The 18,374-nt window shown below is 42.4% G+C and overlaps 1 protein-coding gene across 1 annotated transcript; it reads left to right on the forward strand.

Annotated features, from left to right (window-relative positions):
- Window positions 1-662: 662 nt before the first annotated feature.
- Window positions 663-10,902, forward strand: LOC310878896 (complement component C7-like; the record flags this gene model as incomplete). The annotated part of the gene is made up of 18 exons (XM_083793313.1): window positions 663-668; window positions 1,254-1,318; window positions 1,535-1,610; window positions 1,950-2,091; window positions 3,168-3,312; window positions 3,675-3,813; window positions 3,920-4,048; window positions 4,707-4,950; window positions 5,451-5,564; window positions 5,699-5,868; window positions 6,061-6,289; window positions 6,756-6,927; window positions 7,118-7,205; window positions 8,018-8,036; window positions 8,596-8,790; window positions 9,056-9,158; window positions 10,066-10,244; window positions 10,459-10,902. The coding sequence occupies 18 exons, from the start codon at window positions 663-665 to the stop codon at window positions 10,635-10,637; spliced, it is 2,394 nt and encodes a 797-aa protein (XP_083649439.1). The 3' UTR covers window positions 10,638-10,902.
- Between the last annotated feature and the right edge of the window lie 7,472 nt (window positions 10,903-18,374).

An 18,374-nucleotide genomic window follows, 5' to 3' on the forward strand; every position in this document is an offset into this window, starting at 1 on the left:
CAAGTGAACCTACCTACAAGTTCTCTACAGTCTACAGTGAAAAGGTGGGTCATGCTTTTGAAAGTCCCTGGGGTGGGGGAGGATCTGATGCTTGTATCAATCAAGCATTTATTTTTTATTTATTTTAAGATTTGTTTAGGGCCTTTTATGCCTTTATTGACAGGACAGTTAGACTAACAGGAAATGGGGAGAGAGCACTTATTTACCTCTCTCTAGGATAAAGGCATTATTACAAAATACAAGTTGATTATTCTGTGACTTTTGTTTGTACAAATAGTGCAAACTCAACTACAGCACATGGAAAACAGCTATTGCATAACTAGTCATGTAAAGAAAAAAGGCAAGACAATTTCAACATAACTCATAGTCATGCGTAATGCGTTACACACTACAAACAGCGATACACTGTTGTTGGGGAAAATTATTGATTATGGAAAGCAAATAACAACTGGCTTTTAACAGAGTAGGGAAAAGGTACAATAAGAGCTCTATTTATGACTCAGATTGTGATGGAGGCGGTATAGAACAGAATAGTACAGCATTTCTGCACAGAGGACATTCCCGGACACGTGGTACTATATGGAGCAATCCCTCTCCACTGGTTATATCAACCAGGCTTGATAGTGCAAGACCAGAAGACATCAGTTTCTGAGCTGCACAACATGAAGGTAAGGTTTCATTGATTGTAAACGGTAAACCTGTGCTTTGAGAATTTTAGTAGTATGGTTTAGTATAATGGGTTGAGTGAAAAGGTTATTGATCATATTTTGACAATGGGTTGCTTGTTAATTGTTGTGAGTATGATCGATGTTAGAAAGGTTTATGCTGAAGCCAGCCAAGTACTACCCTCAATGTCTGTAGGAACAGGCAAAAGAGTCTATAGGGTCTACTGCTCTATAATCTTCTTTGTTTTATTGTAAATCTTTATTCAATTAAAAAATCTAATCTGTGGAGCCCAGACAGCCTTCATATGTCAGCATCTTGTAAGTGAATATGTATATGTGCATATGTGAATATGTTTTTAATGGAGTGAGTGACATTTGGGGATTTTGAGTTTGACAGTTCTTCTTATAACAAGCTGCTATTATGTAATTCATGAATAAAAGAAACCTCAATGCTTTGCAAAAAAACTGGCACCTCATATTAATTTAATAATAATGCAATATGACATTCTAGAATTCTCTATGGTAGAATATGAGATCTTTCCCCAAGTGACATATCCCTTCCCTGATGTTTTGCTGATGTTTTGATAGGTCGACTTGGCTGTACCCCTGTACTCAATCATAGTGCTGCTCTGCACCTGCTTTCCTCTTACTCAGTAGGTGCATTGCAAACATACTGTACATGTGTGCTCTCATTCATTCATTCATTGCTGACAATGTTTAGTTTTGGTGTATGAAAGTCATGAGATACTTCTCCTTTTGTAAACCTTTTATAAACTACAGCCAATTTACATTCTTAAGCCAACGATTAGCGTAAAAATAAAATCATAATGTACTACTTGTTATTTCTCCTCTATGTCAATCATTTTCAGCTGTCAAACGCCGGTGAACTGCAGATGGGGGCCATATGGAGAGTGGTCTGAATGTGACGGCTGCAGCCAAACAAAGGTAGACAGCACGCACGCGCACGCACACACACACAAGTATGCGCGCACGCATGCACACGCACACACAAGCATGCACAGGCACATGCATATTATGCACGTAACGCACGCTATGTCTTTCTTGCACAATCCCCTTCCACTCTATGTAAGGTGTATTTACGTGTTGAATCACGTTACATTACATGCCAAATAATGCGTTACCTTACATGCCAAATGTTACAATTAGTAATACAATTTTAAAAAATAGAACTGATTCCAGAGCCTTTTAATACATAATAAAAGTTAGCTAACTAAGTAAATAAAACAGATTCTCCATTACTCAGTTTAATCTGTTCCTGTCCAGGTTCGAACTCGGCAAGTGCAGGTGTATGCACAGTATAATGGCATGCCTTGCCAAGGAGCCGCCACTGAGAGTGTGCCATGTGTTGCTGAAAAAGCATGTCCCCTGGACACCGGTTGTGGAGAACGGTTCCGCTGCACTTCAGGTATAAGACCAGAACACATTAAAGGGTTATTTAGAAATGTAAGAAATACTTGCCATTAATATAGTGGTTGGAAAGTTATTAATTGATTGCCTGAGTCCCATGGTGGGGGTTCTGGTCTGGTTTTGGTGAATATTAAGTAGTTCTGGTCATTTGGTGGGGGGCACTGGAGGCCACATATTAAATATAAATGAATCCACAAAACTATTTGTACCATATAGCGCAACTTTCGTTCAACTTAGACCCCTCTGTCACTGTCACTTGGAACTATGGTTTTGTGCTGGCATAGTGATACTGGACACAACGAACGAACGAAAGTTGCTCCAGTCTATATGGTAGAAATAGGTCAACAATACAAATGACGCTAGTTTTGTGGATGCCCCACACCAAATGAACGGAACTACTTAATATTCACCAAAACCAGACCAGAACTTCCACCACGGGACTCAGGCAATCAATTAATACCTTTGCAGCTTTAAGTCCAAAAATCTGAACTAACCCTTTAAGCCTTATTGTGGCCAGAGGTCACAGTTTTTTATCACCTAACCCACCCCCTAAATCACGTGACATCAGCCCCCTGGTCACCCCAGGCAAGCCCCCAGGTGCCCAGGTCATCGTGACATCACGTGACATCAGCCCATATGGTGCCCAGGTCATTGTGATTTATTGGTCAAAGTTCATCCCATGCCAAATCGACCGCACTCACCCAGCAGTACGATTCATTGCAGATTCACTGCCACTAAACATGAATGAAGTGGTTATGTATACAACGAAACTAGTCACAAGATGTATTGGCCAGTATGGCCACATGACGTCTCACGTCGTCACGTCAGTGCCCTAAACAAACATTAAAAGTCCACAGACTTGGCTGCCATTCCATTTTTGTTAAAAGGGCTCTAAACAAACATTAAAAGTCCATAGACTTACTTGGCTGCCATATGACGCAATTTCAAAAGCCAGGCATTGGAGGGGATAGCGCACCTCAAAAAGTGTCAATATATGTTTTAGTAGTGGATATATCCATCTGGCTGGGAACATATTTTGAAGAGAAAACATGACAGTGATGACTCTTGCTGCAGGTCGGTGTATCAGCCCGTCTCTAGTGTGTAACGGCGACCAAGACTGTGAGGACGGCCTGGACGAGAGGAGCTGCAATGTGGACACCAGTCACCGTGTGTGTGACCTGGACAAAACCCCACCTAACTCTGCTGTCACAGGCAGAGGGTAAGTACAGTACACCAGTGTGGATTTTGTCGAGTAAAACTAAGATGAAACATGTTCGTTGACTACCTATTTTTCACTGAAGAAAACTAAATAAAGCTTGACATGACTAAAACTGAGACTGAATATATTGACAATGTCGTCAACAAATAAAAACTAGACTAAAATGTTGGGGAGAAACTAGTGGAGAGGGACTAGTGGAGTACTATAAAAGACAAGACAAGTCATTTCATGTTTGGTTGCACTCGGGAAATACCATATCTTAAAACGAGTCGCGATGTGAGCTTGTATATTTTCGTCGTATTATGTTATGCTATGCCATGCTATACAGTAGGTAATTTCACCTCTCCTCTCCTCTCCTCCAGATATGATGTGTTAACTGGAAAGATGAAGTTGGGGGTCATTGACACACTGAGATTTGGAGGCCAGTGCAGAAAGGTGTTCAGCGGAGACCATAGTGTCTTTTACAGACTGCCACAGAGCATCCTCAGATACAGCTTTGAGGTAAGTGACATTTTAGCCACATGAAAGTCCCTATTCTGCGGCGAACATTCTGCAACGGTCTGATCCGAATGTAAGCAGTTGAAGTGTATCTCAATGCCCCATGCAGGTGCAGGTGAACAACGAGGAGAGCGATGAGACCTATGACAGCTCCTGGTCCTACGTTCAGCACGTCCAGTCCAATGCTCTGTTCATACACGACCGACGCACCTTCCACAAAGAGCTCTCTGAAACCAAGGTGAGCAGCATGCAAGCACACGTTACCGTGGGCTTGTAGATCGGCTGTCTTTCGTATAACCGGTCCTCACTAATGCTCATTATAATAATTATGGTTACCATTGTTGTCTACCCTGTCTGTCTGTGTCCCAGTGACGTCACCGATGAGGAATCCAATGTAATAGACATTGCAGGCTTTCTATTCCTGAAAAGTTAGAACTTTATAAATTGTTCTCCCGTTAATATAACAAAAATCACACCCGTGTGAAGTGACTAAAGTGAGGGGCGCTCTTATCATCATACATTAATACATCATCTCATTCCGGCCAATGAGAATGTGTTTAGAGATGGTCCGATAATCGGCCATCGATTGGCCGTTATTCACTCCAAATGACTCAATCAGTCATCTGCAATTTATCTGTGATCGGCAATTTATCCCATGGAGTAATTGTCTTATACCATTTAAGTGGTATAAAAGTACATTTTATATATATATATATATATATAATTATATATATAATATATGAATTTCTGAAGTTTCCACAGCCCTCCTATATGAGACACAATATCATCATGAGCATTAGTGAGGAACAATTATATAAAGATAGGTGATGTCCTCCTTTACCGTAAGTATTCTATTCACTTGGAAATGACCATGCAGTGTCTATCCATCCCATAAGGCTCACAAGCTTCTAATCCTGAAGAACCAAGTGCAGCTGGCCCAGTTCCAGAACTCCGCTCCGCAGTACCTCCCGCTGGCCGAGGGCTTCTGGAAAGCCCTGGCTGCGTTGCCGCTGACCTACGACCTCTCGGCCTACCGGCACATCCTACAGACCTACGGCACCCACTACATGTCCGAGGGCTCTCTGGGAGGGGAGTACCGAGCTCTGCTGGAGTTTGACCAGAATGCCATGCAGCAATCCAGTAAGTATGGAAGAATGTCCTCTTTCACATCATGAGCAAGCTGCACCCACATCGGCCCGGTCAATTTATCAGCCATTTTTTTACTTTTCTTTTACAACATCTAACCACAACCTGACCTCCCTATTTTGGGAATGTCATAATAGGCGGAAGGTTTTCAACATCTAGCAGCTCTAAAAGGACACAACGCCTCGCAATGCTGTGTGTTGGGTGCTTGTAGATCAGCGGTTTTGCAATGTTCTTCAAATTGGTTAGAATAGATTATGCGCTTTTTGACAAAATGGTCAAAAAACAAAACATGATCAGACCTAATCATCTGACATCGGTATACCAGTGGACCTCAAGGAGATACATTTTTCAACTTATTTTAGTTTAGTTTTGACAAGACTAAACTAGCAGAGCAACTAGTGGAATGTGAATTGACTCAGTTTGGTGCTTTGACAGCTATGAAGTATGAAGGTGTCATACTTCAACTTGCCTCCTCTCTCTCTTGTCCATTATAGGTACAACAGACACAGAATACAAACGGTGCTGGAGGAAGGTGAAACGTAGATTACTCTGGAAGAAAGTGAAAACGACATGTGAAAAACTTACTCAGGCTCTGAAATCAAGTAGTGGTAGGTTACAGTTTTAAATTTAACACAGTACCTTAGAGTAAAATCTGATATAGATAGCAATTGTGGGACTTTGAGATTACATTTTAAGCTAAAACTGCTCTGAAAACCACACGGTCACTGGCATCTTTCTGCAGGACATGACTCAAACCATCTGTCTGTGAAGACCAGCACCATTGGTGGTGACCCAGCCTCCTCAGGAGGAGCCCTGAAAGTTCTGGACCTGGAGAACCCACAAGCTAACAGAGACTCTTATGACACATGGGCCTCCTCTGTCACAGACTTCCCTGATGTCATCAACAAGAAGGTATCACGGATGCTGGACACTTTAAAACCTATACCACTGTAACATCCTGACAGTGTTTATTTATAGATTTGTAACTCTAAAGGGCCATTCACACTGAGCACAATAACTATAAAAATATCTTTGTAAGTCAAGTGGTTCACACCACATATTAAAAAAAAGTGTCTATATAATAATAAATACTGTCACTCACAGCTGCGTCCTGTGTATGAGCTGGTGAAGGAGGTGCGTTGCGCTGGCCTGAAGAAGATGCACCTGAAGAGGGCGCTAGAGGAGCTTCTGGCCGAGGAGCACCCGTGTCACTGTGGTCCCTGTCACAACAACGGCCAGCCTCTCCTGACGGGCACACAGTGCTCCTGTGTGTGTAGGCCTGGCACCTCAGGGCTGGCCTGTGAGAGGGGGACAGTCACTGGTGAACCCCCAGGTGAAATACGCCACAGTTCTCCGCCCCACGAAGGGAGGGACTTTCCCCACAAAGGGGCTTTCGCCTTATATAGATCAAGCTCATACTGTATATCTTACAATCTTGTAAGATGGCTGTGAGATCAACTTGGACAGTGGATTTCAACCTTTTTCATATCAAGGTCCATTATTAATTTGGAATTTGAACCACAGAACACCATTTGACGATACAATTTATTTTGTCGTTGGATACAATTTATCGATGTGGTATTAGGAGATAACAGGCAAACGTTCAAATCATAAATAACAATTCTACGTTCTCCACTTCTTGAAAAATAAGTAATGCAGATGTTAAACATTAAACAATATTTTTTTGAGAGCTAAAATTAAACAATGGACCAACTCTCCAAAATGTAGTTGGGGACCACCTGGAACCCCCTCAAGGACCACTGGCTGAAAACCAATGAACTTGGACATTGTTCTTTCAGGAGTGGTCCATGGAAGCTGGAGCTGCTGGTCTTCATGGAGCTCCTGCTCTCGGGGTCAAAGGTCGAGAAGCCGTAGCTGCAGTAACCCCGCCCCCAGCAGAGGAGGACAGCATTGTATCGGCCTTGAGAATGAAACCTCGCCGTGTGAACACCCAGATGTGCACTACTTACAGTAAGGGAACACACGCTCTCTCAAATGCTCGCATGCACACGTGTGCACTCACAAAACAGTGCTATACTGCATTTAGAGGGTTACGTCAATTGTTAGAGCCAAGTATATCTAAAATACTACATAACATAACATGGAATTTTATGGCCACTGAATCTGGGATGTGTGTGTGTGTGTGTGTGTGTGTGTGTAGGATGATGGAACCACAGTGTTTTGGTCTTTCCGTAGCCCTACAAAAGACATGTGGAACGCCTCCAGCACTGAGGAATGGATTTGTTGTGGTAAGGAAAGTTTTCCCTGGGTTGTCATTTCTGTCACTGCACTACTGTACACAGTACGTGATTCATGACAATGTTGGAAACCATTAAGAATAATTACAAAAGAACCCAGTGTAAAAGAACCAAATGTAGCAGTAGTCTCTAATGTATTATCAATTATGTTAGCATTGTACTGTATAGCATTGCATGTAGATAAACAAAGGACGAAGAATAAAAAAGAAAATGAGGAGGATAAACACTCACAGCAGTGCACACAACATACCTAGAGGGGTGTCCATGTTGAGTGGGTGTGAGATGGATGGGGCAGCAGTGGTTCAGGAGGTAGAGACTATATTGGCTTTGTGTCAAAGTGTCCTTGAGCAACACAATGAACCTCTTAAACTGTCATGGGTCTGGAATCAAACCCGGGTCTCAGCACTAACCATCTGGGTGGGGACTCAAGTGTACAGACAGACAATTCAGTTTACATAATATAAAGAAAAGTTTATTACAGCAAAATGAAAACTCTTTGTAGTCCCAAAGAAGCAAAGCCCAGAAGATGAATCCAAAAGCGAAAAGTTAAGCAATATCCAAAAAAAAGGCACAATTTCTCAGCTAAAGTTGTATGCTGTGTTGTACCGTCTGGGCAGCGTGTTCGAGTCGTGCGTGTTCGAGTCCTGATGACACCCCCTTATCTTTCTCCCCATTTCCAGTCTACTGTATACCTATCAATAAAGGCATAAACCGCCCCCCCCCCCCCCCCCCCCCCCCCCCCCCCCCCCCCCTATTATATGCACCATTTATCATTGAATGCGTTTTGTTGTGTTTTGGCTCAGAACCCCCGAGACATCTATCGTGTTGCCACCCTCCCTCTCTCTCTCTCTCTCTCTCTCTCTCTCTCTCTCTCGATGTGTGAAAGTGTAAGACCCTTTCATTAAACCCTATATAATGTATCAACTATATAATGCATTCCCCCTCTACACCAAATCTGTTAGTGTCAAATCACAACAAGTTGTCTCTAGACCGGTAGAGCAGAGAACCGACAGAGACCCCACCCTGAGAAAGCAAATTTGCGACAGTGGTAATGAAAAACTCCCAAGAAATGTCAAGCAGAACCCGCCTCTAGGGTGGGCGGCCATCTGCCTCGACTGTGTTGGGTGAGAGAAAGAGAGGAGAGACAGAGGAGATACAGGCAAATACAAGTAGTATTAATAACTAGTGTATTATATAATATAATATGATTTGGTATAACAATGAAAATGATGTCAATATATAGTGGTACAGTATATAAGAATGTTAAGAATGTTATAATATAATATGGCAGTCCATGCACATCATCAGAATAGGGATGGTTAAAGTGGCTGATGTAGGCTATTCATCCCAAACGTACTCTTCCTGTGTCCTGTTCTTCTAGGTGCAACATGTGGGCCTCCTCCACTCAGTGGTGATGACGTCACATTCACGCCCACCAAGGCAGCCTATCAGATTGGAGACAGGGTGACCCTGTCCTGCCCCACGGGAGCAGCTTTACGGGGTCACGTGACGGAGAGCATGTGCAACCCTAGTCTCCAGTGGTCCCCCTCTCTGGAGGAGGCCAGGTGCATAGAAGGTACAGTGGTCTCTAGAGCAGAGGTTTTCAACGCTTTTGGCTGGGGGTTTTCAACCGCTTATCCGTAGTCAGGTCGCAGGGGGCAACAGCTAAAGGTATATAAACCTTGAGTGCAAGTAATGTTGAGTGCAATGTCAAAATAATGGTTAATAATAATTATATAGAAGCAGAATAAATCTCCGAATACATATCATTTTGGGGGTCCTTGACGTGAAATCGTTTTAAAACCACTGACATGATCATCAACTACTGTTTTCTCCAACAGTGCCAAAAGTTGCTGCCACCCCTCCACCACCTGCTCTGAACTGTAAACCATGGCAGACTGCAGGAAAGGCTCAGTGTGTGTGTAAAATGCCATTCCAGTGCGAGTGAGTATACAGCGGTGGTTCTCAAACATCTTAGTCACCCCCTGTAAATAACTTCTTTCATCCATGATATACAGTATGTCACAAGGAAAACATGCAAGGATTTCAGTTTCCATTATTATGACAGGTCAAAAATAGCCTACTGTATCTACAAGCTCACAAGTTCACAACGCATCATTTTCATCACAACGTACCGCGTTGTGAGCTTGTAGATCTGCTATTTTTGGCGAAGTGATTTGGTGTGGACTGAAAAGTACAGTGAAACTCAGGGCTGGTTTACAAAGTCAGGTATTATCAAAGTATTCCGTGGTACCCCTGGACTTGCATCACAGTGATGGCATGGCACCCACTTTGAGAAACCCTTGTATGTAGTACGTGTCGTGTATGTCTTGCAGGCCATCATCAGTGTTGTTGTGTGCTAGACTGGTGTGTGTGTGTTGTGGCCAGGTCATCAGTGAAGTTGTATGCAAGACTGTTGTTTGTAAACTAGAATTTTTGCGCGCCTTGCTCAGCATGCTCACGCTAAAAAAAAAGGTGTTGAAAAAACTGTGACCCATACAATTAGGTAATGGCAGTCCACCTTCCCATCATACACCTGTAATGCAACATGCATTGCACTGCATGACACATGCGTCATGTGATCGGGCGTAGCCAATCGGAACACGCATTGCAGTGCATGATGCACTAATATTGGCAAAAATAAAGTAAATAAAAATATGCAAGCACATTGAAGGTGGTGAAAGAAGCCTAAATTAGTGTCAGAGCACAGATCAATGGCGCACGAAGGGACGTGTAGCGCCACCGCGTTTGGAGATAGAACTGGGAGCAGTGTTAGCCTAGCGCAATGCTACGGAAGAGGGGGGCGTGGAATTAATACAAATGTATTTATGTGTGCGTGTGTGTCTTGCAGACCATCAGTGAAGTTGTGTGCTAGACTAGGCTCCAGGATACGCCTCCTGGGCTCCTGTCAGCTGGGAGCTCTGCAATGTGTGGGGCGGAGCTTCACTCTGGCCAAGGACACTGACTGTGATTGGCCAAAAGAAACGTTCACTTCCTGCCAAAACTGCAACCCGGGGGAAAAGTGTAACGGTTAGTTACCTTATTTGCAATGTCATAGCTAGTGCAACCCATGCACAATGCGTACACACAATTAATAATAATTATATTACATCACTTACTTCACAATATGCAATTAGATATTTTATTAAAATGGCTGCTTAAAAGCAGGACACTAGGGGGGCACTCATACTACGTATGTGTAGAATAGTTCAATCAGCTACGTTTTGACTGTGTTTAATCGCAGAATCAGCGACAGACTGCGTATGCCGGGAACCCGCGGAATGCCCAGAGGATTCCACCCAAATGTGTGTCACCCCGGCAGATGGGAGCGTCGCCGTGACGATGACAGAGTGTGAGCTGGGGGCAAGGAGGTGTGCTGGGGAGCAGGTCACAGTGGTCGGCCTGGAGGCCTGCCAGACATAAGGATTTTCTTCTGACTTTTGTTCTATTTACACCTGTACTGAGACAGGATACTGAGGCACGGTAAAAAGCCTCAGTATCAGTGTTGATTTCGTTGACTAAAACTATGACAGAAAATGTTCGTCGACTACCTTTAGAGGGCCGCTAGACCCTCCAATGCATGGCTTTTGAAATTTACGTCATATGGATATGGCAGCCAAGTTTATGGACTTTGTGAAACAAACATTGATGACGTGAGACGTCATGTGGCCAATATAAATACAGTGGGCGCCCCTCACTTCACTCAAGTGTGATTATGTTAGGGAGGGACTAACATGGAGAAGAGATCCAGTAGAACAGACAAAACTAGATAAAGTGCCAATCGGCACAGGTCTCCACCAGGGCAGGTCAGGTTGTGGCCTCATGGTGGCGCTATAACAGGCTGTTGAGGAAGATTTGGGCCGGAGGTTGGTGTTGGAGGGATGCAGGTACAATGTTTTTGTTTTGCACAAAGCGGCCTCCTGGTGGCGCTATAACAGGCCGTTCTGGAAAGTTTGGGGCAGAGGTTCATCGTTGGCATCCAGGGAGTGTGTGTGCAAAATTTGGCATCGACCGGTTGTGTGTGTGTGTGTGTGTGTGTGTGTGTGTGTGTGTGTGTGTGTGTGTGTGTGTGCGAGTGCATGACGCGACTTGGCTTGTTGTAGCGCCACCTTCAGGCTGTTGAAAACTGTCAAGTGGCATTTGTTCCTCAGCCTAGTAGGAATATGCGTGCACAGTTTCATCGCAATCGGACGCTGCGTTGAGGAGTTGTGGCGATTTGTACAAAGCGGGCTACTCCTGAAAAGTGTAGGAGCCAATCGTGGCCAATCAGGATGGAATATGAGAAATAAAAAAAACCTGTCTTGATCACATGACTATGGAGATCATGTGTACCGATTTGCGTGAAATTTGGATAAAATCTGAAGGAGTAATAATAGAAAATGTGTTTTACATATGTCGGCCTCCTGGTGGCGCTATAAAGAGCAGATGTGAAAAATTCCAGGCAAAGGTTTTTCCTTGGCCTCTAGGGAGTTGGCATACAAAGTTATCCACAGATCCGTGCAGTTAGAGGTAAAAACACTTTTGGGCCAGTTATAGCGCCACCTTGAGGCTGAGTTGAAATTGTTCATGTGTCATTTCGTCCTCGGCCTAGTGGGAATGTGCGTGCACAATTTCACGGAAATCACGCGATGTGTTCATGATTTGCAGCATTTTGTTTGAAACTGAGCACTCCTGTGAACTTTGGAAGCCAATCTTAACCAATCAGGATGGAGTCTGAGAAATGTGAAAGAGCCGTTTCGTTGAATGGCTCTAGAGAGACTGTGTAGCAATTTGTGCGATTTTTGGACAAAATCTGTAGGTGTACTGTGCAAAAACTTGTTTTGCACAAAGCGGCCTCCTGGTGGCGCTATAACAGGCCGTTCTGGAAAGTTTGGGGCAGAGGTTCATCGTTGGCATCCAGGGAGTGTGTGTGCAAAATTTGGCATCGAGCGGGTTAACGGTGGCCGAGATTAGCTGCTCACGGACACACGGACGGACGGACGGACGGACGGACACACAAACGGACGGACACGCGGACGGACGGAGTGCAAAACATACTCTCCCCACATGCCTTCGGCCTGGTGGAGACAAAAACAAGTCATTTTATGTTTGGTTGAAGGTGATGTGCTCTGAAAATAGCAGATCTACACATACACAGTACAAGAGTGTATGCAATATACTCAGAGTCCTCTGAGTTAACTCAATCGGCGCTACAGCGCCATCTGGTGGTTGGCTCAGAGCGCTGTCCATGTATTTAATAGGGCGAGACTCTTGGATTGAAAGCCAATTTGGCCAGAAACTACGAGTTAGGAAGTAAAAATCCACCATGTAACGGCTGCTGCAAATGTCATTTAATTCACCCAAAACATACTTTCTGTAAGCTAGGACCATATAGTTTAGAGAAATGAGCCACAGATCTATAGCTTGTTTTGAGCCAAAAAGAAGAATCCGAGATATTTCCATTCTAAAATATGCGTCCTCATAGACAGCATAAGCCAGCAAAAAAAATATTTCTGTTTTTCTTTTACCGCACCGGAAACGGAGTGTTAACTTATGAGCCGTACAGGACACAGTAATCAATTGATATTAAAATAGGCGCCGAAAGGCAATCTCGTTCCCAGGAAATTAATCTCAATGCATTTTCCTCAGACTTTTCAGAAAGTATTTATTTAAAGACCTTTTAAGTGTCGTACGAAGCTTTATATTTGTTTGCTTGCCATTGAGACCAAGTTCAACAGGTTTTATAACTTTATTAACCAGTTGACTTTTATTGCTTTAAATGCTAAAGCATTGGTGTAGGTTTAGGCTAACATGCATGTATAATTTACCATTCAATCATTTCAATCTATCTAGCCCAAATAAATTGGTGAAATCAACAAACTGTCCTTGTTCTTTTTTGACAAGTTGGTGAGTGATACATGTACAATATTAGTAGTGTGTACATGTATAAGTACATTGTACACATGTTTTCAGCGTTTAGCACCACAGAAGGCTTTAATTCTGCAAAGGCACATGCAGTGCACCATACTCTTCCCTTGCAAAGGATTGAGGGCTTACAGTATGCGGTTAACACTCACCAGAGCAGGTTTCCCATTCGTAACAGTGGTCCATTCCACAGGGCACGTCCGTTGAGCTGATGGTGGACATCTCGGCTCTGAACCGGGCCCAGTCCAGTTTGCCGTCATCACACTCGCCCTCGTTGACAAAGAAAAGGGGATCGCCGTGGCATCGGCCGGCGTGGAACAAACAGATGGACATGTGTACTGTGACGTTCACATCCCCATTTAGCACACAGATGACTTCCTTAAACGAGCTGAAATCATATAATAGGGAAGTGTCAGAGGTGGAAAAGGTACTCTGATTATTTACTTTAAAAGGTACAGTATGGTAAGTGATTTTCTTTTGTTTAAAATGAAATAAGTGCAAGGGTCCATCCATTTGATTCCTAACTACATTATTTAGCTAGGGACGAGTAACACAGTGACTCTCAGTCTCTCAAAGTACATTAGGCCAAATTAATTATTACCGGTATCTATGTATCCTATGAATTAAAAAATATGGGACCCACTGTAAAATCCTCTGTGTTCTGACTTCTGAGAGTATACAAAATGGAACTATATTATTTGGTTCCATTCCATTTGATTGATTGATTGGTTGATTAGATACTTTAACAGTTTGCAAAAAAGGCACAGGGAACTAAGTACAGTTCAATACAAGGTCTGTTTCCATTGGGGTCATTTGTAGCCTTTAATGACTACTACTATGTAGAAACATCATATAGATCATTAAGTAACAGACCCGTCACCCGGCCATAAGAGTCCATTTGGGCCACTGGTCTGGTGGTCCCCCAGACCCTAACATTGAGAACCAGTGGAATAACATATCCTAAAGCCACATATTTGTGGCAACAATAACTTAAAAGTAAACTATAAATGATGCATGGTCGAGGGATCCTGTATAATGGGCTATATTTAAAAGCAAAAGCCCGATGTACCGTAAAATACGGTAGGTCTACTTCTTAGACGGTGTCCCGCAAAAAATTGCAGATCTACAAGCTCACCGCGACGGCAGTGAGCTTGTAGATCTGCTATTTTCGGTGAGCACTAGCCCTATACGTTACGGTGGAATAAGACCCGTGCAGAGGGTAAAAGATCACAACAGATTGGTACAATAAGAACGAGGGCGACACGTCTTCTTCGTGCACACAAGTCAATTACCGGGGTGTTTAAAAGTAATCCTCCCAAAACCACCGGGAATCTAGAGAGAAAGGCTTTTAAAAAAACAAAACATCAAGTTGTGATCTTAAGAGTATATATGAATATATATTATCATACAATATATATTCATATATACTCTAAGCCAGGGATATTCAATTGGCGGCCCGCATCGCCCCCTTGTGGCCCCTGGAAGAATTTTGAAGAAAAAAAAAGATTATTATTATTTATTATTTTTTGTGAGAATAATAAGAGGGCTAATAAAAGTTACAGGTATGGTGTGTGCGATATTAATTGTGAGATTACCATAATGACGGTAATCATTAAAGGACCACTTTTCAACATATCTTCATATAATAGGTCCTCACTAATAATCATGATAAAATGACATGTTTTTTTCTACTCGGTCTGTGTCACATAGGAGGGCTGTGGGCAGTTCAGAAACCCACCCAACAGTGACATCAATGGAGAATCCAAGCTAATAGAAACTGCAGGCTTTCTAGTCCTGAAAAGTTGCAATGCGAAAATGGAAGCAATCATTCTCACAATAATAAACCCTGTTAGGGTCCATTTGGTTCCATTTGTACACTCTCAGAGTTACAGACCCATAAGGATCCATTTGGTTCCAAACCATTTCCCTGGGGACCCCCTGGAACTGCCTCAAGGACCCTGGGGGTCCCCGGACGCCGAAGACCACTTTGGGAATCACTGCTCTATGTAATCTGATCTTTATAGTCTGATAAACTATTCTCACGTAAATAAATCTCGTTTAAAAAACAATCTGCCTAACGATGATGTCACTGGTGGTCGTGGACGGGTTTCTGAACTGCCCACAGCAGAGTGAGTGTGTGTGTGTGTTTGTGTGTGTGTCCGTCCAGCTGATGGTCGTTAATGTCAAAGCAATGCTGTTTATGCACTGTCAAATAGGTCTAGGCCTACATCTACTCTAAGGTGGCATATACCTGTATAGACATTATCCTGCTCATTACTGTGCGGAAATATACATAAATCTTCTTGTTTGAGCACAAAAAGCATTTTTAGAAGCCACATATTTCCACGCTTCGCGCACACACATGTGCGGCCCCCCACACACAATCATTCTACAGTTGTGGCCCCCGGCCTAATCTAATTAAATACCCCTGCTCTAAGCCTTAGAGTCACTCTAAGGTTGTGATCATGTCCACTTCCACACTTCAGTATGCAGTCTTTTTAATAGTCTTAGCACCAATTCTTAATGATTTAATTGAAATCGTTTTCATCTTGCTTACATCTAGCCCAGCCCTGGATCAAGACGGTGCATAGGCCTTCAGACAGTTTTATCAAGGCTAGTTACACCCACAAGTTATGGAAAGGCTCCATTTGCAACCCCTGCAAGAGTCCCTGAACGGCTGAACCCCACTTTGAAAACATTGGATTAGGCTGACCAACTCCATAAATGAATATAGGCTTGCCAACAGCAGGTGGCAGCACGCTCGCACAGACTAACACCGGCGCTGACCATGGTGCTGATCCAAACCTCAGCATGGTAATGTATTGTACAGTATGATCTATAAACTATTGATAATTATATATAGATTCTGTTTCACATGGATAAGATAACAGACTAAACAGACTAAACCACACAACTAAACCAACTGTCCACATAACCAAGTCTTTGTAACCTATATTATGCTGTATATTGATAGCCTAAATGTAAGAGTTGACACGAAACATATTGCTTAAAACTATATCGCCCTGTATAGCCTAGAATACAAATTGTGGATATCGGATAATCTTCACTGTATTTGCCATTCAGTAGCCTATATGTGCAGTGAATTGCCCTTGGCTTGCACTGTTGTAGGCCTATACATATAAAAAGACTGCGTTGCAGGCAGTCAGTCAGTCAGTCAGGCAGGTGACGTATAGCCTATGCACCAAGTGGTATAAATACACACGATCATCACACAAAATAAGCTAATTGTGCACCTCCTTAAAATGAAATTGATTATTTTGGAAAAGAAAGTGCTTGATTGATTGGAACAAAGGGCTGTTATCCATCATCGCCAATATAGATGTCTGTCTATAGATACAGATTATTGGATTGAAAATCCACGCCACTCATCCTGCTTTTTCTGAAGTGCACCTTCAAATGTGGTTCATGGTGTTTATTAAGAGTCAACTTAGGCCATTAAAATCCATCAAATAAAATAAGTGTAACCCCTTAGTTATTATCAGGGTATAGGACTAGTTACTAGGTTCGGAAGAGCAGTAAGCAAGGAGAATACTTTAGACCACAGACAATGGATAAGGTATAGTAATAGCCTGATGGCTTGTATTGACAACAAAATAAAAATAGAATGGCAGATACACAACAATGATAATTGATACAAAACAAAAAAAAAACAACAACTGTAGGCCTACTTACTTAGACAGTTGTGAGAGACCAGATAGTACCTCCTATTAACCCTATGATCCCACAGGAAACCAGGTAAATACTTTTTATTCTATTTTAGTCTTTATTTTAGTCCTATTTATTCACTATCTATTTTATTTCCCTTTTTAGGCTTTAGATCTATTTAAGGTAAGTAACTAAGTTAAGTTGTTTAAGGTATTATTCCTCTTTTAGGTTCACGGTAAGTATTAGTTTTTAACCAATTAAATGTATTTTTATTAAATCAAAATACTTTGTTATTTATCAAATTACCTTCTTGTTTCACCTTTAAAGTATTCAAAGTAAAAGCATAATCAATTTCACTTAATCACTCGCACATGTACAAAATCAAATAATCACATTCACATTCCAATTCACATAAACATAATGTTCCATAAATCTCCTTTAAGGTACGTATTATAGTCCAATGAACTTCCCACTGTGTGGGGCAGTGATAATGAGTAGAAATGTGTGTAACTGAAGAGTTCACTGAGAGTCCGTCTGAGTGTAAGTATGTTCAGTGTATTGTGACTGTAAAGTTCACTGTAGGCCTATGTCCATCCAGGTATGGTAGGTGTGTGCAATGTGTAGGCCTATGCAGTGGAGGTGCACTACAATGGCTAGCACACTGAGAGTCTCACTGTGTGCTGCAGTGGTAATAGTGTTGAGTTCTACCACGCCACACTACCAAAGGCTCAATCTCTTATCTGTTTAAGGGGACAGCTGTGTTGAGGATCTTGATCCGGGGAATCTTGGGTAGCTCGCCAGAGTCATTATAATCACAAATTAGGATCACAGTTTAGAAAACAAAAATAAAACATCGTCTTCATCTTAGTTCAACTACTAACAGTACATTAACAATTATTCAAAACTGTTACCAGTTACTGTTACCAAGTTAGACAGAGTGTAACCGCAACCGCAAGCACGGGAGCAGTGCATGTTCGGACCAGGTTCGGACTAACGGGACTTCGGATCTATGGGCAGTTCCCCTGCTGCATGCAGTCACAAACGCAGTACAGCTCAACTCACCAAGTCAGTGATCACAAAGTTCACACAATTAACAGGTTCCAGGATCAAACTTCTCAAAAGGATCAGCACTCTTCTCTCAAAAAGAGACTGGATCAATCAAAACTATCTTTAAATGAAAACAATCTGTTCACATTCATCAAATCTTGTCTTTCCTCTGTTTGTCAAACTGTCTGCTCAACAGGCTTCTCTCTCCTGTTCTCTCCAGAACATTCTGTGCTCTGCAGCATGTAATTAGCTGAGCCGCATCACCTGGGCTGGTGATTATCCAAAGAGCAGTCTATTAATTGAGAGACCTCATTGGTCAATTGGTTCATTGGCTTGTTCAGAGCATTGCACAGCTCTCTCAAAGACATATAAGTAGATGAATGTGAATACAGAATAAATATAAACCCAAACCCCGGCCTACATTGTACTCTGTATAGTAAAATCGTTTCAGACAAATCCTATTTAGTTTTCATTATTTAAAGCTCTTCAGTAGAAGTTTGGTTACCTGGTTTATATCCTAAGTCCATTTATAAGTCCATTTGC

This window comes from Protomyctophum parallelum (assembly GCF_964188405.1).
Source record: "Protomyctophum parallelum genome assembly, chromosome: 21".
Lineage (NCBI taxonomy): Eukaryota > Metazoa > Chordata > Actinopteri > Myctophiformes > Myctophidae > Protomyctophum > Protomyctophum parallelum.